The 23,675-nt window shown below is 41.8% G+C and overlaps 1 protein-coding gene across 1 annotated transcript in view; it reads right to left on the bottom strand.

Moving 5' to 3' along the window:
• Positions 1 to 13,764: 13,764 nt before the first annotated feature.
• sec11a (SEC11 homolog A, signal peptidase complex subunit) overlaps positions 13,765 to 23,675 on the bottom strand; it is a 32,214-nt gene continuing 22,303 nt past the window's right edge. Inside the window, exons 4-6 of the mRNA XM_084307553.1 lie at positions 21,437 to 21,556; positions 17,512 to 17,569; positions 13,765 to 17,403 (exon numbers count right to left, since the gene is read on the bottom strand). Of these exons, the coding sequence (XP_084163679.1) occupies positions 17,353 to 17,403; positions 17,512 to 17,569; positions 21,437 to 21,556 (229 nt within the window). The 3' untranslated portion in view covers positions 13,765 to 17,352. The remainder of the gene's footprint in view (positions 17,404 to 17,511; positions 17,570 to 21,436; positions 21,557 to 23,675) is intronic.

Raw genomic sequence — 23,675 nt, 5'->3', positions numbered from 1 at the left:
GTCTGTTGCCTATACTCAATTTATACCTACCTACTGCTTTCACTGTCTACAACTGCCCTACACTGTAATCATAATAATCTTAACTACCCATACATGATAGCATGTACAACAGTGCTGTATATTTACCGCATATATATCGATCTGTCTGTACTTACTTGCACATAGTCTATATCCTACTCTTACTAGTCATGCTGCTGGCCATGTATGACTACTACCATACTGTCTTTATACCTGTATCACTGTACATATTATACTACAACTCTGTGCATACATCTGATTAGCACTACACTCAGTAGGCCTACTAATTTGTTAACCCAGTTTAAACACCTGTACATTGTATATTGCCATTGCACTTTACTGTTACATTTGCACTCTGGTTGGATGCCAAACTTATTTTCGTTGTACTGTACTTGTGCTGTATAATGACAATACATGTTTTAATATAATATAATACATATCAATAAACATGAATAATTTCCCCCCAAAAAGGATGTACAAATTCAGTCAAATATGTGCATTTGGAGAACATCAAGATCACCATCTTTGCAAATAATCTTTTTATTGAATATAAATAATTTATCAACAAAACTATTTTAATTAATACACTTAAAGCCCAACTTGCAGGTTAAACCCTACTCTTCAATTATGGGTAGTTTACATCCATTTTAATTAATACACTTAATAAGATAATACATTTCCCTCCCCCTTCAGTGACAGGTATTGCAAATGGTATATTTACAGATTGTAAACACACAAGCAGGAGACTTTAGAATTTTGAGATTTTTTTTCTTCTTTTCTTTTGACCAACGAGGCCAGGTGACCTCTGCATGCACATGCGTTCGTGGCAGAGAAGTGTGGTGCCTTGGGCTCGTTATGCCGTTTGTCACATTCTGCTGTTTTGCAGGTAGCTTTCTAAAATCTTCATCAACAATCCGGTCTCCTAAATAGAGAAGACATTAGGTGAATGGATGACACTTTTACTTTGCTTCATTTAAATGATTCGACTACGTTGCAACTTGCTCCTCGCAACAGGAGGTACTCACCGCATTGTACGAGCGGGTCTCTTGCGCGTCGACCCGGGCTTTCAACGCCACCCGCTGCATAACCTCTTGGAAAACATCCCCGAGACTGTTTTGCTCCGGTTCCAAGGCCACTTCGAAAGCATCAACACCCCGGACGTCAGCAGAGGGCAGCAAGGGGCTGTCCAGCACACTTTTCTTGCCCATAAAATGTCCTTTTGAATGAAAGAAAGCAGTTTTACTTCAAGTGCGATCATGTAGCGCGGAGAGAACAACACAATATTATTTGGAGAAAATATTAATTAATCAGTGTACATTAAACAGTGTACAGTGTCTCCCCCCCCCCACCTCCAATCTACAGTCCCCCCACCCCCCACACCCGACCTACCCAACGTCCTCCAATGTACAGTTTCTACGTCATATACACTCTTTTTCTGGACACTTTTTGTATCACAAACAGTACTGTATTTGCAAATCTGGTATGTCATAAATGTATAGATGTAGCAGTACTGTCTATCTGTATGTCTTGTGTGTCATATGTTATTATGATGAATTGAAAATGGGGGACCCTGATGTAAACAAGACAAAAGTCTTTCTCTGGTCTGCATCCCCTTAACAATTGTATGTATTGAGCTGTACTGTACTGTACCATTCTGCAATCTGTTAATAAACTTTTCAATCAATCAATCAATCAATCAATCAACATCCGAACAGGTGTATATAAAATGTGATTTCGTAATTAAATAGATCTAGTATCAAATATGGGGAAAGCGCTATAGGTTCTAATCCGAACACGTACCTGTTGCCCAAAGATTGCTGCCTCTTGGATTCACCTTAATTTTTGCTACTTTATTCCGAAGCTCTGTTAAATCAAAACTCGCAGCTGTGGTGACAGATATGAGAGAAAACAACACAATGTAGGTAAATAAACCATAATGACAAACATTGTTGAATGTAAATCCTCCCATCGCAGCCCGAACGTGTAGAACTATATCCAAGTGTCCAAGTGATCGTGGCGGACTGCTCGGGCTCACACTGCTTTTATAGGCTCTCTTGAACGGGTGGGCTCTCTCTCTTTCTGCACGCGTGCGGGACGCGGGGCTGCAGTGCAGAGCAATTCACAATCTCAAGTGGACACCCTGGCCACTACCTACTATAGTTCATTGTGTATTCTCAAGCTTTCAATTGGACCACTATTCTTGTGGCCGTGCGTCTTTTACGCACTAATAGGTGTCGTGTGTGTGAATGAATGAATGAAAACTTTATTTAACAGATTGCAGAATGGGTACAGTACAGTACAGCTCAATACACACAATTGTTAAGGGCAGTGGTGCGTTATTGAAATCATCTGGGGTGACACGCACCACGTGCACGCGCGCTCCCGGCGCGTGCGCGCGCTCCCGCGAATGCGCATTTAATGTCCCCTCGCTTGGGCACAGACTAAAGACAGTGCCTAATTCGCCTCTACGAATGGAATGTAACACGTCTTCACAACAAGTTAGGTGTGAATGTGTCTGAGAACGTATTTAACACACCTGACGACCGGCGCTATTGATATGCAAATAGCGCGTGAGATTACACACCGTGCTACCCAGTCCCATGAACAACGCATGCCTGGTTAAGGGGATGCAGACACGAGAAAGACTTTCGTTTTGTTTACATCAGGGTCCCCCACTTTCAATTCATAGTGACATTACATTTACATTTAGTCATTTAGCTGACGCTTTTATCCAAAGCGACTTACAAGTTCTGTACGACAGGTCATCAGGAAGGGTACAATTACTCTATCAGCTGAGTAACAATGTTCATCAAAGTGTTGCTCGTTTTATTTATTAGGAACATTTATGACATACACAACATACATGACATTTATGGCATAGGGACATACATGACATACAGGTATTTAGTACTGTTACATTTGGTCATGGTACCAGGTCAGATATACACGTTTGCTGCATAAACATTGTACCAACTTTACGAGAAGCAGATAGACAGAACTATAGGAGCAGGGTAGTACACATTTGTGAAATTGTGTCCGGCAGTGCTGTAAAATAATTGATTTAGCCAAACATCCTAAATTGACTATCATTAGGATAAGATGCTCCCTCTTGCTTTTTAAAATTAATTAATGTGTATCCAGGAATGATTTGCTACCAGGCACATTAACTTTGCACTTGTCCTAATAAACGAACCTACACTGTAGCACTCAACACTTTGATGAACATTGTTACTCAGCTGATAGAGTTGTGCCCTTCCTGATGATGTCATGGTTTTACTTTATTTCACCTTTCTGTGAGGGACAGCTGTCTATTTTTGCTTTATTTCACCTTTCTGTGAGGGATAGCTGTCAATCCCTGTTCCCTGTGGTTGATTGCCTCATGGGTCGGCAGGTGTGTGGGCTTGATTGCACCTGATCCAGTGCAGCTGTGCCTATGGCCATGTGGAGTCTATTTAAGTTTGGATCTTGCAGTGTCAACTGCTAATTAATTTCCTATCCTTTTGGTCACGCTCATTATATTGAAGTGTAGTCTGATCTCTGATTCAGAATTGAGCTTTATGGTAGTCATTCTTATTTTAGGCTACTCACGTGATTCTACACAAACTCCCTTAGTGGAGGTTTATTGTTTTACTTTTTTCAATATAAACTCCTTTATTAGGAGGTGCCCTTGTGGCTTATTTACTTTTATACTATACCTCTTTATTGAGAGTAGTCCTGTTTTTTTGGACTTGATTTATTTTCTTAATTACTCACTTTGAGATTTCCACCTGTAAAGGTTGTTTTCTGTTGTTTAATTTTTCCCCTCTCCTAAAATATCTGCGTAAGCAGTCCTTTTCATGGATAACTTTCCCTGTTATCTGCTCATGACCCACACACACACAGCCCTCACAGATGACTTGTCGTACAGAACTTGTAAGTCGCTTTGGATAAAAGCATGTCTTTGATCTTTACTGATTGGCTTTATTTCCGTTCGAAGAGAACATCTTTATTCCGAACCGTAAAACTGTGAAAACATACATGAAATACAATAAATCACTGATCAAACCATAACAACATACTCAGGGCCGCCTCAGGGGGTGTGCGAGCAGTGCGGTCGCACAGGGCCTCGCGGGAAGGGGGGCCTCGCAAAAAAAAAAAAAATGTATTAATTTTTTTTATTATTTTTTTTTTATTTTTTTTGCGGGGCCCCCCTTCCCGCGAGGCCCTTTTTCATCACAGACCTAAAATCTAGTTTTGCTTATATGCTTATATATTTCACATTAGACACGTTTGTAGAATGTGTCTGACTTGTTCCTGGGTCTGCAGTCCTGCAGCTGCAGACATACTCACTATTGGAGCTCAGCCTCTGGGGTTCTGCAGCAGCATTGGTTTCAACGAAGGGAGTGGTTTTACTTACATCATGTGTAGACAGTGTAGTACGCCGGTCGCCGGCGTGGCAGCGTGAGTCGGCTGCGTTTGACATTTTCGCACGTGCAGCTTTTGACTATGCTTAGTTATACCAGCCAAGACGAAGAAAGAGGTCGGTCATTATCAGTCGGTCGGTCACCAAGGAACGTTGACGAAAGGCCTCTCGCTAGCGGGACAAATGGCCGGAGCCTTTCATGGTATAGCCATGATGTCGGCTAGTAGCTAGCTTAGCTAAATGCTAACTAGCGTTAGCTAACCTATTCAGAGGAGCGAGGCGAGGCGAGTGGATGTCTTTTCAAAAGAAGGAGAAGAGAACTTGTGAGCAGATAAATCTGTTAGGCAGCAATACGCCGAAAGGTGTCCAGTCTGCCGGAAAGTACTCGAAGAAGAAATTACACCGTGGGGCCAAGAAAGTCTCCTTCCACGTTGATACTGCATTATGGTGAGTCAACCTATGATTATATACCCGCCGTGGACCTGAGTCACCTGACCCTATCTCTCTTTCTCTCTCTCTCTGGAGCCAAACTGGTCGACTAGCTAATACTACTAGTAGCTAACTGTGTGAGCTAACTGTTAGCCAGTTAGCTGTTTAGCGTCAGCTGGGAACGTTCGTTTGATGCTATCAGTTAGCCTTGAGAATAGCAGGCCCTTTGACAGAAGATGTAGTCGGGCCTGCACCATGACAAGGCTCTGGCCATAGCTTCTTTTTGTCCCGCCAGCGAGAGGCCTTTCGTCAACGTGGAGACCTGTCTTGCGGCCTTTCGCCCTGCGTTCCTCGTGCAGGTAACTTGGATTAATGAAAATGTCATGACATTACCCCACTCTTCCTTCCTTCCCCTCCCGAATGTTTTGTTAATAACGATGTTTTTTTCCAGGCAAAACATATGCTACTTCACAACATTTGGAGATACGACATGTGCTGTGTGTGAATGGTCGTTTGTGTAGCTTGGGTAGCGTTGGGCCATTGGCCAAAGCTGTGTGTGGCCTGGTGTCACAGTACCTGGCTAGCCTATTTAGCTGATGTCGGCCATTGGCTCCTTGCTGCTTTGGTTTCACTGGTATACCCTCTTCTTGTTGGATTTAAGTGTTGATCTTTGTCCTTTTGAATCTGTCATACATGCTCTAGTCTCTCTCTAACACACACACACATGACAAACACACATGTTCTCTCTCTCTCTCTCTCTCTCTCTCTTTCTAACACACAGTCTGCCTATGGCGGCCTTTCTCGATGGCTAGGCTGTGCTCAAGGATCTTCAGTCACAGTGCTCAGGTATTCTGCCACTGTGTACTCTCTGTTTAGGGCCAAATAGCATTTCAATTTCTTTCCAATGTGTCTCTCTCTCTCTCTCTCTCTCTCTCTCTTGGATTTAAGTGTTGATCTTTGTCCTTTTGAATCTGTCATACATGCTCTAGTCTCTCTCTAACACACACACACATGACAAACACACATGTTCTCTCTCTCTCTCTTTCTAACACACACAGTCTGCCTATGGCGGCCTTTCTCGATGGCTAGGCTGTGCTCAAGGATCTTCAGTCACAGTGCTCAGGTATTCTGCCACTGTGTACTCTCTGTTTAGGGCCAAATAGCATTTCAATTTCTTTCCAATGTGTGTCTCTCTCTCTCTCTCTCTGTACACTGTATATTGACTGTAGAACGGGAGCTCTCTCTTGCTCTCTCTTTTGCTATATGTTGACTGTATCATGCCCCGCCTCGGGCAGCGCTATTATTTAAGAATATGTTGACTGTATAAAAAAAAAAAAAAAAAAAAATATATATATATATATAATTTTTTTTTTTTTACCTTTTGGGGGGGGGGGGGGGGGGGGGGGGCTCGCGTTAAATCTCGCACAGGGCCTCGCATTTCTCCCAGGCGGCCCTGAACATACTACTTATTATCTCTGCTTGTATAGGAGTGGCACCGGTCTTCGCAAGGTTGGTTGTATAACCCACTGAACTTAACCTACAAGCACATTACGGCCCCAAACGTACCTTGTTGACTGCATGCAATATGAGAGGAAAGTTAGGAGCTCTGGTGTCAGTGTGTCTCGTCTGATGGTGGTGGAGGAGTGAAAGGTCGACCTTGTAGCGTCTCTATTTATACACTGTGGCGCGAAGTTCTGGAAGGTTCTGCTATGACATCACCGCTATGACATCACAACGTTCCAGAACGTTCTAGCCTGTTCTAACCGGTACTACTATGACATCACACTGAAGCTTAACTGGAATTACTCTATGACACGGCTGCAGTTACACTCCCACCAAGCATATATAAGCATTGTATATGATTCTTACGATAACTGCCCACATAATGCCTAAAACGTAAAGCAATAACTACAATAACTATGGTCCTTGGCCTCCCCAGGACGAGTCACCTCAGCCTGCGCCTGAAGGGAGAGAAAAAGATAGAAAGATAGAATGATAGAGATATAGAGAAAGCTAGAGGGCGCAAGAGACTTCATTCTGCTTCCACCAGCTTCACCGTCTTATGGATGGGCCTCTCCAGGACGACTGGTGTGGAGATGCGCTTTCCTTTCTTATCAAGGTTGGGGTCGCTGATAAGCAACTTAAGGCTTCGCACTCTCCCATCTCTCCCTGGGTACACCTCAATAACCTTCGCCATCCTCCACTGGTTACGTGGTGTGGACTCATGCTGTAGGAGTACAATGTCGTCGACCCTTGCGTTCCTACGATCCTTGGTCCACTTCTGTCTCGGTTGGAGTGTCGTGAGGTACTCCTTCTTCCATCTTGTCCAGAAGTGGTTGTCTAAGAGTTGCACTCGCCGCCATCTTTTGCGGAGGTACAGACCTTCCTTGACGAACCTTCCGGGCGGCGGAGCGAGGATTGTGGACTTCATGGTCAGGATGTGGTTTGGTGTCAGAGGCTCTGGACTAGATGGATCATTGAGGCAATCGACGGTCAGAGGTCGGCTGTTTACCACGCCATGACTTCATATAGAAACGTACGTAGAGAAGAGCAGTCAAGTTGTGTGGCTGAATGCGCTAGAATGGCCGTCAAGACACTTCTGATGGTACGTATTTGTCTTTTCCAGGCACCCCCCATATGACTTGCTGCAGGGGTGTTCAGGATGAACTCGCATCCAAGTTCCTTGCACTCTTCCGGATCCATTTCTTTCAGTGCTCTAGCGTTGTGACTTTAGTAGGAGCGACTCTGGATTTTCCCATTACTAAGGCACAATGGACTTCATTTGACTTACTCACTGCTCGAAGGTACGAGCACACTCCATAGCCGTCCATAGCTAAATGACTAAATGTAAATGTAAACAATACCTGGTTTCATACTCATTCACACCAGGGAGCTGCCCAGTAAAACTGGAGCAGTGCCTTGTTCAAGGGAATGTCACCCATTTTAATAATTCACATAATGATCTTCCTTCAGTCAGTATTTTGTGAACATGCACCATTCTTCTCCAATCTGTGATGTCACTGGTATGTAAAATCTGGGGCTGCTCCATAGACAATGAACGGGGCTCATGAAGCCATACATTGTTTGTGGGAGCTCTTGATGATTTTTATATTCTGGCATTGCTAGAAGGTCTGGACCACAAATAATACCTTGACATTATATGGTCTCATGAAGTCAGAGCCCCATTCCTTTCTATTAAAGGAACACGCCAACATCCAGAGAGAGACTAGAAGATATATACCAGTTTCCTCTCTGTGCGTTCAGTAGAAAGCTATCTTGCTGCATGTTAGCCTAGCTTAGCACAATGAATGGAAGCGGACCTGACCGGTTAGCCTTCAGAAGAGGTGTTAGTTGGACAATGCCTAGGCTACCCGTCAATGTCCGCTTCCATTCATTGTGCTAAGCTAGGCTAACGTGCAGCCATAGCTTTCTACTGAACGCACAGAGAGGAAATTTCCCAAAATGTTGGTGTGTTCCTTTAATAGAAAGGAATGGGACTCTTGACTTCATGATGTCAAGGTTTTAATTGTGGTCCAGACCTTCTAGCAATATAAAACTCATCAAGAGCTCACACAAACAATGTATGGCTTCATGAGCCCTGTTCATTGTCTATGGAGCAGCCCCAGATTTTACATGCAGTGACGTCACTGATTGGATTGTTCTCTCTCTGATTTCTAACTTTAGGAGAGAGTGGTGTGTGTCCACAAATACCGACTGAACCGTCCTGGAGCACAGGAAGAACACGTGTGAATTATTACAATGGGTGGTATTCCCTTTTCAATAGTAGTTGCTGGGGGCTACTAATTAACTTCCACCACCAGATTTCCCTGGGGATTTGAACCAGTAATGTTCCGGTTCAAACCTCTAGGAGGGTAATTAGCATTGGCTCAGGTATTCAACATAACATCCCAATTGATGGATAAACCTTTGCCAAAAGAACAATTTGACAATAGTAGGGTATATGGGCCAATTCACCTACACACATGTATGATTTGTTAAAGTTCTTTCATTAGACATAACCAAGCCTGATGCTAATCAATTAAAACACAATAGTGGCATTAGGTAACAAATGCTGACATCATCTCTCTTACTTTTACATTTAGTTATTTAGCTTTAGCTGATGCTTTTATCCAAAGCGACTTACAAGTTCTGTAGGACAAGTCAGCAGGAAGGATACAACTCTTTCAGCCGAGTAACAATGTTCATCAAACAGTGCTGAAACTTGGGCGCTGCAGTGTTGAGTGCATAGTAGTAGAGACATAATAAGTATAATAGGTAGTAATATAGGCAAGGAAGATTTAGTGGAAAAGTGCATGATAGTAGAAGAGTCTTTGCAGTGATTGAGCAGACACTGTGGAATAAGCTCCCTCTCAACATCACGTCTGCACCGTACAGACATTCAAGGCCTTGCTTAAAACCCACCTTTTCGCTCTGGATGATCACTGAGTTACTTTGCTGTTGTGTTGTGTGTCTGAGGTGCGTGTACTTATGTTCTCGGTCTGTCCGTCTGCCTGGTTCGCTGTTTCCATTGTCCTGTCTATTTATTCGTATTCCCCCCCCCCCCCCCTGGGCTGCGCCCCGGACCGATGTAAAAATGGCTGGGGGGCGCATTATAAATGAAAATATCATATCATATCAAGGTTATTTATTTTTAATATTGTCATCCACAAAGGACTCCTGGTGTAAATTATCCATTACCAGAACAATCCCTCCGGTCCGGTGTAGTTGAGAACACTTATTTTCCCGCAAGATGCGCCTATAGGAAAATAACAGGCATAGGGGACCACACTCTCTCACTACCAGTAACACCCTTGATTGATTGATTGAAATTTTTAATTAACAGATTGCAGAATGGGTACAGTACAGTAGGCCTACAGCTCAATACACACAACTGTTAAGGGGATGCAGACCAGAGAAAGACTTTCATCTTGTTTACATCAGGGTGCCCAATTTTCAATTCATAATGACATTTATGACATACACAATATACAGATATAAGAATCTAATTAGATCATCTAAACTAATCATGACATTTAAGACATACATGACAGATACATTTGTGACATCCAAGATATGCAAATATACGGTACTGTTAAACAGATCCTAACAGTAAATATATACATACGAGGGGGAGGGAAATGTACATTAGGAGGGGGTGGGTGGGTGGGAGGGTGTTCAGACATTTACAGAGATCCTAACAGAAAATATATACATAAGAGGGGGAGGAGACTGTACATACGAGGGGGAGGGGAATGTACATTAGGAGGGGGTGGGTGGGGGGGGGATTCAATTTTGTTTACAGCTTTGGGTAGGGCGTTCCACATTCCACTGGCATAATTGCAAAACGTGTTTAGTCCCTTGTTTGAGGCGAATCTGGGTTGAACATGATTTGTGGAGCTCCCTCTGGTGTTGTGGTCGTGGTATTCACTGACCTTTGGGAATTATTTCGACATGTACATGGGTACCTTAGTGGTGTAGTGTATCTTGTAGACCAGGCCCATTGCAAGTTGCTGTACTCTGTCGTCTACTCTAAGCCATCCTAGGTTGTCAAAGTGGGCAGGGGTGAGGTGGGTTCTAGGAGTCCGGTCAAGCAGTAGCCTGACCAGTTTGTTTTGTGATGTTTGTAATCTTGTTTTTAGTGCCTTTGAGGTGCTTTGCTACCATGAGGTGCAAGCATAGTCGTAGTACCCTTGAATGAGTGCTCCTGCTAGAGTCTTCAGGGTATTCTTGTTTACCAGAGGAGATCCGGTACAAGAATCTTGTTCTTTGGTTGACTTTTTTTGTTACATTGGATGCCATTTTGTCACAGGAAAGATTTGCCTCTAGGATCGAACCCAGGTATGTAATTTCATCTTTCCTTGTGACAATTATCACCCACTGTAACAGAGAAGCCGTTGGTTTAGCCGAGTTTGTTATTTGATCCGAAGAGAATGGACTGTTTTACCCAGGTGTAATGATAGTTTGTTATCATCGAGCCAGGTGCAGATTCTGCCGAGTTCTGAGCTGAGGGTTTTTTCAACCTGTAACTTGTTCTCGTCAGAGACCAGCAGGACTGAGTCATCCGCGAACAGGAACAAGTTGCAGTCACAAGCTGACGAGTCATGGCTTGCCACTGTGATCAGCCTGCAGTCTTCTGAGGCCGCAGGGGACACTGCTGGTTCTTGTCGTCTGATACGTCAGACCGCTTTTCTTGTCACCTCGGGGTGTTAAAGTTGATAGTTCAGCGAAGAGAGCTGCTGCTTGGTCTATTGTCCCTCTTTGCAACCTTTGGCATTCATACACACACATACACTTCTGATTTCAGCCACGAGGCACTGGTGAATGTCAGGCTAATTAGAATATCATAGCCTGATAATCACAGCATCAGAGGGTTGGTCCACCTGATGGAATGAATGCACAGTGAGAGGGAAGCGGCAGGATTCAGTGAGAAATTATTCGCACGAGAAGAGGTCCCAATCGCAAGCTAATTTATTTCAAAATAATAATAATTAGACCAAATTAGTTTTCATGTAACTCTTGTCAGTACATAGATCTTTGGGTCAATATGTAGCCCACTATATATAGTTTATATATTCAATGGATAGTAGATATAAGCCTATGGATATTCATAGGCTACTATATGATGTGTCAATATGGCATTGTGAATTAATATTGGACCAAAGCCTCACAAAGTACACATTGATAGTCAGGTTAAGTCTGCTAGTTTGAATAAGGTCACAGACTGCTAATGGTCCTTTAAGAAGAATGCCTTGGAACCCACATGTTAAAAGACTGGTATGGTCGTTTAAGAAGAATGCCTTGGAACCCACATGTTAAAAGACTAGTATGGTCCTAGAATGACTTGGAACCCACATGATAAAATATCTGTCCCACACCAACCCATGTAGATATCTGTCCCACCCTACCCATGTAGACCAATATCTGTCCCACACCAACCCATGTAGATATCTGTCCCACCCTACCCATGTAGACCAATATCTGTCCCACACCAACCCATGTAGATATCTGTCCCACCCTACCCATGTAGACCAATATCTGTCCCACACCAACCCATGTAGATATCTGTCCCACCCTACCCATGTAGACCAATATCTGTCCCACACCAACCCATGTAGACAGATATCTGTCCCACACCAACCCATGTAGACAGATATCTGTCCCACACCAACCCATGTAGACCAATATCTGTCCCACACCAACCCATGTAGACCAATATCTGTCCCACACCAACCCATGTAGACCAATATCTGTCCCACACCAACCCATGTAGACCAATATCTGTCCCACACCAACCCATGTAGACCAATATCTGTCCCACACCAACCCATGTAGACCAATATCTGTCCCACACCAACCCATGTAGACCAATATCTGTCCCACACCAACCCATGTAGACCAATATCTGTCCCACACCAACCCATGTAGACCAATATCTGTCCCACACCAACCCATGTAGACAGATATCTGTTCCACACCAACCCATGTAGATCGATGTGTCCCACCCCAACCCATGTAGACAGATATCTGTTCCACACCAACCCATGTAGACAGATATCTGTTCCACACCAACCCATGTAGATCGATGTGTCCCACCCCAACCCATGTAGACCAATATCTGTCCCACACCAACCCATGTAGATTGATGTGTCCCACACCAACCCATGTAGACAGATATCTGTCCCACACCAACCCATGTAGACCGATCGATATGTCCCACACCAACCCATGTAGACAGATATCTGTCCCACACCAACGCATGTAGACAGATATCTGTCCCACACCAACCCATGTAGACAGATATCTGTCCCACCCTATCCATGTAGACCAATATCTGTCCCAACCCATGTAGACCAATATCTGTCCCACACCAACCCATGTAGACCAATATCTGTTCCACACCAACCCATGTAGACCAATATCTGTTCCACACCAACCCATGTAGACCAATATCTGTCCCACACCAACCCATGTAGACAGATATCTGTCCCACACCAACCCATGTAGACCAATATCTGTTCCACACCAACCCATGTAGATCGATGTGTCCCACCCCAACCCAACCCAAGGAGACGGATACCACTCACAGGATGTTAGTCCAGATGCAGGTATAAAACAATTTTTACATAAATGGCAATCTTCAGATAAACAAGTAGTAGTGACAACACTCCCTGTTAACATAGAATATATTACATGCAAGTGTAAAGGAGGAATGTATTGCGTTGTTTAAGGTGCTCGTTGGTCTTGATTCTGTTCATCCCTTGGCACTTAAAAGCTTTTTGTACCCATGGCCCCCCAGGTCCCATTGGCCTGCTGTAATCACTGTCAATCACATCTCTAGAGGCGGGACAGTGAAGTAGCTTAACATTTGATTAAGGTTGATCCACACGTGATACATCAGCCATGTGTCACACCTGGGCAATGAAACGGACCACTCACTGTCACTCTCCATGTCAGTATATGTGGACACCATGTACGCTAAAGCTAGGATCCAATTGTTGACCAAAAAACGACTCGTTTTCATTCATTGCCTATCAAGAGGAGCAGTGAAGAGTGGCCAGAGCAAGTGAAATCTGAAGTGTCATCAACGTCGACAGTCTCCTGGCTTGAACAACTGATCCAAATCAAAACTGGTAAGAGGTCAACCAGGGGACCAAAGTTACAGGACACCAACAACTACAGCTCACCCAACACACTTTGCACTAAGAAATCATTCATTCAATGGCAATATGACCAATGAACAAACCAAAGGTGTTAACTCAACTCAGCACATTGCATTCAGCATAGTACACAGCACTTTACCATGTTTCTTTTTTTAAGGATTTGTTTTTAATTATCTTGTGTATTCCAAAAATATTGTGTTATTTTAAGAGAAAATCAGTAAATGTCACTTTGTACAACAGAGTAGCCTACTAATGTTTGTAACACCGACCATTTTAATATGATCATTGTCTGAAAACACAATTAAACATACAAAAACTGTCATTTCCTCAAAGGCTCTTTCAAAACAAAGGCTGACATATGCTTCTTTTTGTAACTTTTGCAACTAAAATCTCAAACTTGTCAATGAGAAAACCTAAAGGTTGACTTTCATTCATTTGAAATGAGGACCATGGCTTACTAGCCAGAGCTAGGATGAGGAACAGCATGGATTGTGCCAAGAAGGGACTCTACTGATCAACATTATCATTGGCATGTCAGAAATAAGGCTAGGGGGCCAAAATCAGAACTATCCCTTTAACACTTTCTATGCCACTCACAAGTTTTCTCTGAATTATTAATATCTCGTTGAAAGCCACTCACGAGATTTCTCGGATTTTCTTTTTTTTTAGCGATCTGAAATCATATTGCATCACGCGAGCCTACCCGCCGGCGATCAGATGTGGAAAAAAGCGCCCCCTATCGTCTCCCAGATGACATAAGGGATTTTGGAATGGACTCAATGAAAATGGATGGGGAAAAAAATCCTGTACTCCACATTTTCCAGTCCACTGATGCAGCCGGGGTTATCAGAGTTCATTCTGGAGCCTCTGAGACCCGCGGAATCATGTGTACTACTGTATCACGTTGGATCTATACACTTATCGATTTTTTCGAATGGTGATCAGGAATTGGAATATACCAGTTGGATACCATCTGATGTCAGGTAAGGAATCTATGTTATCAGTGTTAGGATAATCAGACTCATTTTGATGAAGATATAAGCTGTTTTGTGAAATGGGCTCTATCGGTTTCACTGGAAAAATCCAAGAGGAAATTAACACGGCGATTATCCGTGCGCGGCTCGAATGTGCGTGCGTGCACGTATAATATTGATCATCTAGCATTTATTTGAAAACGATTCATAAATAGGCCGACAAATATCAACGTTCTGGAATATTCCAGTAAAAGACGATTATCATAGAATGGTCCAGAATGGACTGTTTTTTTACCTCAAAACGGGTGCTTTTCAAAATGCTCTCAAATGGAAATGAAGCGATAAAAAACCAATCTGCCTTGACAGCACTGACTGGAAAAGGATTCTTTGATAAGTGACGGGCAGATTAGACACATAGCCATAATTTAAAACATAGATTAGGCGATATTAAGCGTAACATTGGCGCCGATGGTGGCATTGAAGCGCTAACTCTGGCGCTACCTCGTGGCACTGAAAGTGTTAACATGGAACAACACAGATAATTACATGGAGTAAGTATGTAATTTAATTAGTTAGTCTACACAGTCCTCATTGCAGGCCTGACAAATACATTACAAACCAATTCCATATAACTGTACTTTGTTGAGTCTACATGGTCCTCATTTCAAATTATCCTAAATCTTTCAGAGTGCATGTCTAAATTAAAACAGACATCTGACATAAGATGGAACTGCCAGGTGTGAAAAACAGACTGACGGAACTGCCAGGCGTGAAAAACAGACATCTGACATAATATGGAACTGTCAGGCGTGAAAAACAGACATCTGACATAAGATGGAACTACCAGGTGTAGAAAAACAGACATCTGAGATAAGATGGAACTGACCGGTGTAGAAAAACAGACATCTGATAAGATGGAACTACCAGTAGAAAAACAGACATCTGAGATAAGATGGAACTACCAGGAGTAGAAAAACAGACATCTGAGATAAGATGGAACTACCAGGAGTAGAAAAACTGACATCTGAGATAAGATGGAACTACCAGGCGTGAACACATGTACAAATGTTATTTTGAACAAATTAAAAACAGATGTAACTTGTGTGCTACAGTACCCCGGCCCCGAAAGGAAGTGTTTGGAAAACCCTTCAGTACTAATACAGGAGAGATGCAGGGACTTCTGCAATGGAGTAGTATGGACTCCAGGAGTAACAGAAAGGTTCAAATGATTCATGATCGAGGGCAATTTTCATATTTAATTTCAGACTCATTTCCACTTGTCATAAAATACTTCATACATCTTTTTCAAAAGGCAATGAATTAACAGGGGGAAAACAGGACTTTAAAAGTAACACTCCATCCAGAAATAAAGCCGATTTGTCACAATTATCTTAACACAAACACCAAAAATATAAACTCTTGGACAAATTAATTTGGTTTGCGAGTTAACGAGTTGGAACGTGTGATGTTATTTTGATGTGACATATTCCAGGAAGCATTACTGTGCATTCCATTGAAGTGGGAACAAAAACTTGAGGGTTGGTCTCTAAACTCCCGACTCTGTGTGGTAAGTAACAGTTTATACGCATATATTATTGTATTCAGGAACCAGCCACACAAACACCAGCTGCCTCCAGGGTCATATGCCTCTCGCTTAAATAAACTACACATTTGACATATGTATGGGTTCTTTCCAAGCTATAGGCACTGGAACGCATTGAGGGCGTAATTCCGATTTTCCAAATGGGAACTTCCGACTTTCGACAGAATGCAGCATTATATATAGCTCAGTGAAATTATGAAAGAGTAGGACTGTATTTTTTTTTTTATTGCAGGGCTGTGATTAATCAATATTTATACAAATAAAAAATAATAAACATATAGAAAAATTGCATCTGTAGGGGCTTTGGTCATGACAAATTTGTTAGGGGAAGTAATCAAAAGTTTTAACTTATCAACCACAGGAGACTTTGAATGGCGATCCAATTTGTGTAAACATTTGTTCTCTGATGTAACATTATCTTATAATACTGTATATATAACACCGCTAATGTTGACATCATTAGCAAAGATACTGTACCTTGGCCTGTAGTTGGTACTTCAAACTTGTTTAGCTTCACTGGGAACGACCGTTCATCACTGCAACGTGCATACACCTTGCTTCTTTAGCAACACAAGAGTCCACACAGAAACTTAGTATAATGACATCTTTCATTCAGAGGATGTCAGGTCACTCATCATTCTCCTAGCTAGCATGTCAGAGATCAGGAAGGTAAACACAAGTTATGGGAAGCGGTTGGGGTCAAAAAGGGTCATGTGCTTAATTGCGTTCATATTTGTACACATTATGGTTGTCAAATTAATCGCCAAATTTATCACATCAATATTCATGCCAGGAACTGTTTATTACTAAAGTTTTGATGTTTTATGATTTTCATTGTTTCACTGAGCTATTTAATACTTCCAGGAATATGTGACATCACACTTTAGCTCAATAACTCTCAAACCAAATAAATTTATTTTGGAATATGTGTAGAATTATGGGCAAGAGTGTTCTTTTAACTATTAACCATTATGTCATCTTCACATTCTGAGAAAAATTACAAAGATAGATAGACTTCAACTTGAATCTAACCCAGTAGTTCTCACAAAAATATTAAATTCTTTGTTTGAATCTTAAAGAGTTTTCAAATATAAACACCCTCCACATTTTCTAAAAAAAAAAGAAAAAAAGGCCTGAATAAATGGTACAGAAAGCTAGTTGATTTTCGACAAACTCTTAACGAAACTCTTGTTTTTGAAAAAGGCATGGTTCGAGGTCTTCCTGGACGTGGTCGATCTTTTACTGCATCACTTCCGCTTGGGTTCCTCACTCCCGGTGGACCAATACGAAGAGACCCAGCAGGAAGAGAACAGCATACTGGGGGAAGTACAGAACATTTTTAGCTACCTTTCTCAAAACGAACACTTGCCATCTTAGCCATGGCATGACAGTAAAGGGTTTTAAGAACTGGGGAGGTAACTTTACCTTGAATTTGGGGTAGTCATTCATCAGAATGGTCACGATTCCTATGTATGGCACGAACCTGGAGAAATTAAGATAATGACATTCTGACATCAGACAAACTGACTGAAACACAACACAGACGACATAGATGGCATGGATAGAGGCTGATAACGACCGACGACCAGGCTGAAACACTATAATCTTACAATAATTAGCAAGCAGTGTCACTTTTTTGTAGTTTTAATCCAAAAGTCCATTTGGATGCTATATATTAATGAAATAAGCCATTCAATATATATATATATATATATATATTGCTCTTACCAAACTAAAGCTGCAAAACAAACTAATCATCATTAGTGAAACACATCTGAAATGAGCAAATAGGCCCTTTTTCAAAGGAAGAGTTCAATGTAATAGTGTATAATCCTTAGAATCAACTATTTGTCAATAATTCTTAACACATTGAGTGCCACGGACGCGTTTTGTCGTTAGTTCATGCCGACCTTTGAGTGCCCCAGACGCTATATAGCGTTTGTTTGTTTTTTATTTTTTTATTGGTGATTTTAATCCATATTTCATCAATCGAGCCCCTGGGTTCTGCAGAGTCTCTCTGAGCTCAATTGTGAAGATACCGCCCCCTATCGACTCTCCCTGTGGTACTGCACCCCATTACTTTACACTGATGCAGGGGGGGTGGCCAGTTTGCTAATTTTACTTTTCCGTCAAGCCAACTGAAGGATCGATTGTGCTCGCCGGCCCTGTAATCAATAAGCGTGATCGATATTTGGAATGGCGATCAGGAATTGGAATAATCTTTTTGGATAACATCTGATCTCAGGTAAGGAATTAATTTTACCAGTTTTAGGATAATCAGAGCTGTTTTCACAGAGATATCAGCATTTGCCCTATGCATGCGTGTGTGGCTGTGATCGCTGATGAGGAAATGAGAGAATCGATTTTTCAGCCCGCCTCTATAGCGTGCATAAGTACACATATACTATCGATAATCTAGCATTTATTTGAAAACTACTCATAAATAGGCCGAAAAATTGCAACGTTTTTGTGTATGCTAGAATATTCCAGTAAATACCTTTTTATCACGGAATCTATTATTTTCCTGAAAAACGAGGGCTTTTCAAAATGCTATAAAACGAAAATGAACCGATTAAAAAACAATCCGTTTCGACAATGTTGACTGCAACAAGTCATTGATAAACGACGGGCAGATTAGACACATAGCCATAATTTAAGACAGAGATTATGCGTTTAGAGAGCTATCATTGAAGTGGGTCCTGGCATTTAACCATGTTTCCCATGTTAATGGCTGGCACTCAAACTGTTAAGGACAGGTTCACTTTTGTTTTTTAACCCAGGCCATATTTAAACATTGTCTGACATGACATTGACTAGTATAGCCAACATTTCACGGATTGCTTTAGTATTGAGAAACTCACCAGGCTCCAATCCAATCCAATGGGGCAAGTGTTTCAAAGCTTCAAAATGATACATGACCTTTTACAAAACAGAAAGCTCACATCAGATGTGTCTCCCTGTGTTCTACTGAGGAAATGGTTACAAACTGTACATTATAATGAGTTTCATAGGACGTATGCTATAAGTTAGTAACTGTCCTATGAAACGCCTACCTTTTGATATGATGTATGGTTTTCAGCCATTTAATAATATAATAATTCCTTTATTTTGTATAGCGCTTTTCAAAAACCCAAAGTCGCTGACAATAGGCGAAAACAAATAACAAAGAAACATAGAACCACAGTAGAACATAATGATGACACATCCGCGAGCCTCCTGTTTTGGAAAAGGTCATGTATGGTGGTTTCTGAAGGCTAAAACAAGTCTGGCATATTTAAAATCTCTCCGGTCATAATGTCCTGTGAAATATCTCCGGTCATAAATGTCCAGGGGAAATTATTCCTGAGTCTCCAGTGTGCCAGCAGAGAGAGGATTATGTTTTAATTTCCTTAAGAGTACCAAATGGGTGGGGTTTACAGCACCAGGACAAAACAAATAATATCAAGTAATTTGTCAACCACAGAAAATATGGAGCTACAAGGGCGGCTGGGTAGCGCAGCGGACTAAGCACTCGCCTACCACCATCCAGCTGTCAGCGGTACCTCCGGGTTGGTCAGTCGTCCCTACTAACACAATTGGCAGTGTTAGCGGGTGGGAAGCTGGTGGGGTATGTATCCTGGTGGGGTATGTATCCTGGTTGTTATAAACAGCGACTCCTACTGGTCGGTCGGGGCGCCTGCTCAGGAGGGAAGGGATCTGGGGGAGGTAGTGTGATCCTCCCACGCGTTACACTCCCCCAGTGAGAGTCCTCGCTGTCAGGTGAAAAGAAGCGGCTGGCTGACTCCACATGTATCGGAGGAGACATGTGATAGTCTTCAACCCTCCCTAGGCCTGCAAGTGGGGGGGGGGAAATGCGTGCAACGACCAGGAAGGGAATTGGCATAACGACTAAATTGGGATGGGAGAAAGATACGAAAAAAATGGGAAGAAAAAAATAGATAAAAAAAAGAAAATATGGAGCTACTAGATTGACTTTCCACCAACATTATCTGAATTGTTCTGCTCACACGCCATTGATTGAACTATAGTATAATATTCCTGTGTTGTTGTTTTCATGCACACTATAGAGATTTACCTTACTGTAGTGTTGTATAGTATTCCTGTTTTTCTTTCATACACACTAGATTTACCTCAGAAATACTGTAGTATTCCTGTGTTTTTTTCCCATATGCAATATATTCACCACATCATAGTGAATCACCATTGTATTCCTGTGGTTTTACTATAGCAATTAGGGATGCTTGGGGCGGCTACGTGGCGTAGTGGGCAATGCGCTCGCCACGAATGACGGAGACGCTGGGCTTGCCTGTTCGAGCCCAGCGCTCCACATTGCTTTCAGTTTAGCTGGTCGTTCATACTAATACACATTGGCCGTATTAGGGGGTGGGAAACTGATGGGTGGGGATCGGGCGTTGTGGACAGCGACTCCTACAGGTCGGTTGGTGCGACTGCACAGTAGAATCAGGAAGTGTCGGGGCAGCGTGAGCCTCCCACGCGTTACTCCTCGCCACTGAGAGATCGAGCTGCGCAGGTGAAACGATGCGGCTGCTGTTACCTCAAGTACCGGAGGGGACTTGTGCTATGTATGACTTAGTCCACATTGCAGCCGGCTTGTGGGAGGCAAGAAACAGCGTTTGTGACAGGGGAGGGTTGAATTGGATGATACGAAATTGGGATGGGAGAAATATAGAAAATGGGAGAAAAAGTGGATAAAAAAAAAGCAATTAGGGATGCTCGATATTGGCTTTTTTACCGATACCGATATACCGATATTGTCCAACTCTTAATTTCCGATACCGATATCAACCGATACCGATATATGCAGGGTTTCCCCCCCCCAAAAAACGGAATAATTTCAGGTAATTAACATTACATATATCTTGTTGTGGAATTAACACAACATTATGCATTCTTTTGACAATAAATAAAATCAGAATTTGTTCTTACTTGCTTGCCTGGGTAAATAAAGGTTATAGAAATGTAAAAAAAAAAATATTATCGGCCGATAATATCGGTAGGCCGATAATATCGGACATCCCTAATAGCAATGCTAAGTTTCTATAGTGATTTACCATAGTATTCCAATAGTATTCAGTGTATGCGGAAACTACACAGTAAACTATAATTTTATTATAGTTTATATGGGTGATACGACTTTAAACCCCACCCATTTGGTACTCCAAGTAGGTTAAAACAAACACTGGAAAAATACTATGTGAAAGTAAACAATTTAACCCAAGTCTGTTTACTATACAGACCGTTTCAGTGGGATGGCGTTGCCAGGGAACAGCTTGGACCCAGCATTATTTCCGGTTACAGTGTTTGCTAATATCGATAGCTGTAGTCTTACCCCCTGGCTCTGCCCACCACATCTTTCTTCTCCAGCCAGTGCTGGCCTTGCTTGTATAGGCCTCGGTCGTCCACAGCATTGTTGTCGCCTTTAGTCAGAAACTTGATGTCTCCGGTCTCCCTGCACACAAAGACCATGATAGGTAAAGGTGAGGGGAAAGTACTGACAGTATAATTCTAGGGCTGTCTTAAATACTTCGAAGCTTCGTTCGATGGGCATGGGATTCGAATATGAAAATAATCCATTATAATTTTTTTATAATTTAAATGTGTTTTTTTGTTGTTGTGCAAAATCAACTCTGCCTCTCTTTGTTAACTACAACAAGCAATGCTGTTTGTTATTTAAGATGAGGTCGGACTCGGCACTGACAGATTTGTGTTCATTGTGCTGCTTTTATAAAGCCTCAAATGACGGCTTACAATATTTCATGAAAGCAAAGTGTTTTGTTTGTCTAAGATTTAAAAAGGTTTACCGGTAAACTTTACAGCCCTGACAATGTTGAACAAAGCTTGGAATTCAAATCGAATCTCAGCCCCGAAGCTTCGAATTCCAAAAAAAAAATGCGAAGGTCAGCCCTAATAATATCACAATAGCTTAATTAAGTTAACACTATGATAGAATGGTACTGACTAGGTTGACCAAACATCCCGATTTGTGCGGGACAGTCCCGCATTTCAACCATCTGTCCCGGATGCCGCAACAGAAGAAAAATGTCCTGCATTTCAATACATTTTAAATATATGAATCATTATTGTTTTTGTCCTCTCATTAATGCCCAAGTAACCAGGCATGCACTAATGCACCGCGACTACTGTATGTTACATAGCCTACCCTAGTCTAACCAGCGTGAGCGCCTGGCGCAAGCTGTTTGTCGGCACTACTTTGAACACTTCGGCAACCTTTAATGTGCAGTGCAGTGCAACAACTTTATGTTCACTCATGCTGTGGATGCCTGCTATCATACTAGCTGTCTGAATGTTAGCTTAGCTATGGAAGGAAAAGCTCAAAAGAGAGGCTGTTCTCCCTCATGACGTGCATGGACGGACCAGAGAGTGGAGCTTGTGAAGAGTGAAATTCAAGTCAAAGCGAATTTCTCTGACATGTCAAGATTTGTATAAATATCCTCTTGGTCAGAAGGCTCTACTTGAAGCTGCACGGTCCAGTAATAAATATAATGTTCTCAAGCACTAAAGGCGCATTATGTGCACTATGGTGCTCTCCATGGTGCTGAAACCTTCGTGGTTTGAGAGCATGTAATGAAGATGCAATTTATATTGGCCTACAATTTGTGGGGTTTTTCCAGCCATTTGCTTAGCCTACCCCATAGGCTACTTTGCTTTTTTAAGAGTTGTTTCCTATTGTTCACTGCTGTTTTATTTTGTATGTGTATATTATATGTATTTCACTTATGCAGAATACCACTCTTTGTAGGCCTACTCATGCTGCTCATGTTATTATACATCCTGTATATAAACTAGTGTTGTCACGATACTGGAATTTCGACTTCGATACGATACCTTGAAAAGTATCGATATTTCGATACCAAAAAATTATAATAATAATATACAGTATATATATATATTTTTTTTTTAAACAAATTTTGCTTTTGTTGCTGGTTGATTCGCCTCAGCTTCTCTCTGGTACTATAAGAGAAGATAAATATAACACTTTTAAAACCCTTTGTTTATCTTTAGATCAGACATTTAAAAATAACTAAATTATCTAATCTAAATCAAACCCCTCTTAAAAACAAAAACCTGTTTAACCTAGCCATCTATAAAACATCATGCTAAAACTGTGAAACAAACTCCCCTAAAGAAAGAAATACATAGAAAACATGACTCAGTTATGCAATAGTGCTGCTGCTTTTTATTTGGTTAAAACAACAACTACAACAATTTTCATGACGGCGCGCGCGCGAGAGAGAGAGAGAGAGAGAGAGAGAGAGAGAGAGAGAGAGAGATGATTGTAAACATCTCAGGAAGAAATTAAGGAACCTATCAAACCAAAAACACAGAGACCCAGACAACCAGAACACACGTCTCCAATACAGTGAAACACTGAAACATTACATAAAAAGTCAGAAAAAAAGGGACCAACATGTTAGAAACCAGCTACAAGATATAGAGGAATCCATAAAAACAAACAACTTCTGGGAAAACTGGAACAAACTAAACAAAGTACACCACGAGGAGCTACCCATCCAAAATGGAGATGTATGGGTAAACCACTTCTCTCC

Source organism: Notolepis coatsorum (assembly GCF_963971535.1).
Source record: "Notolepis coatsorum genome assembly, chromosome: 2".
In the NCBI taxonomy this organism is placed as follows: domain Eukaryota; kingdom Metazoa; phylum Chordata; class Actinopteri; order Aulopiformes; family Paralepididae; genus Notolepis; species Notolepis coatsorum.
This window is presented reverse-complemented; position numbering and strand designations above follow the sequence as displayed.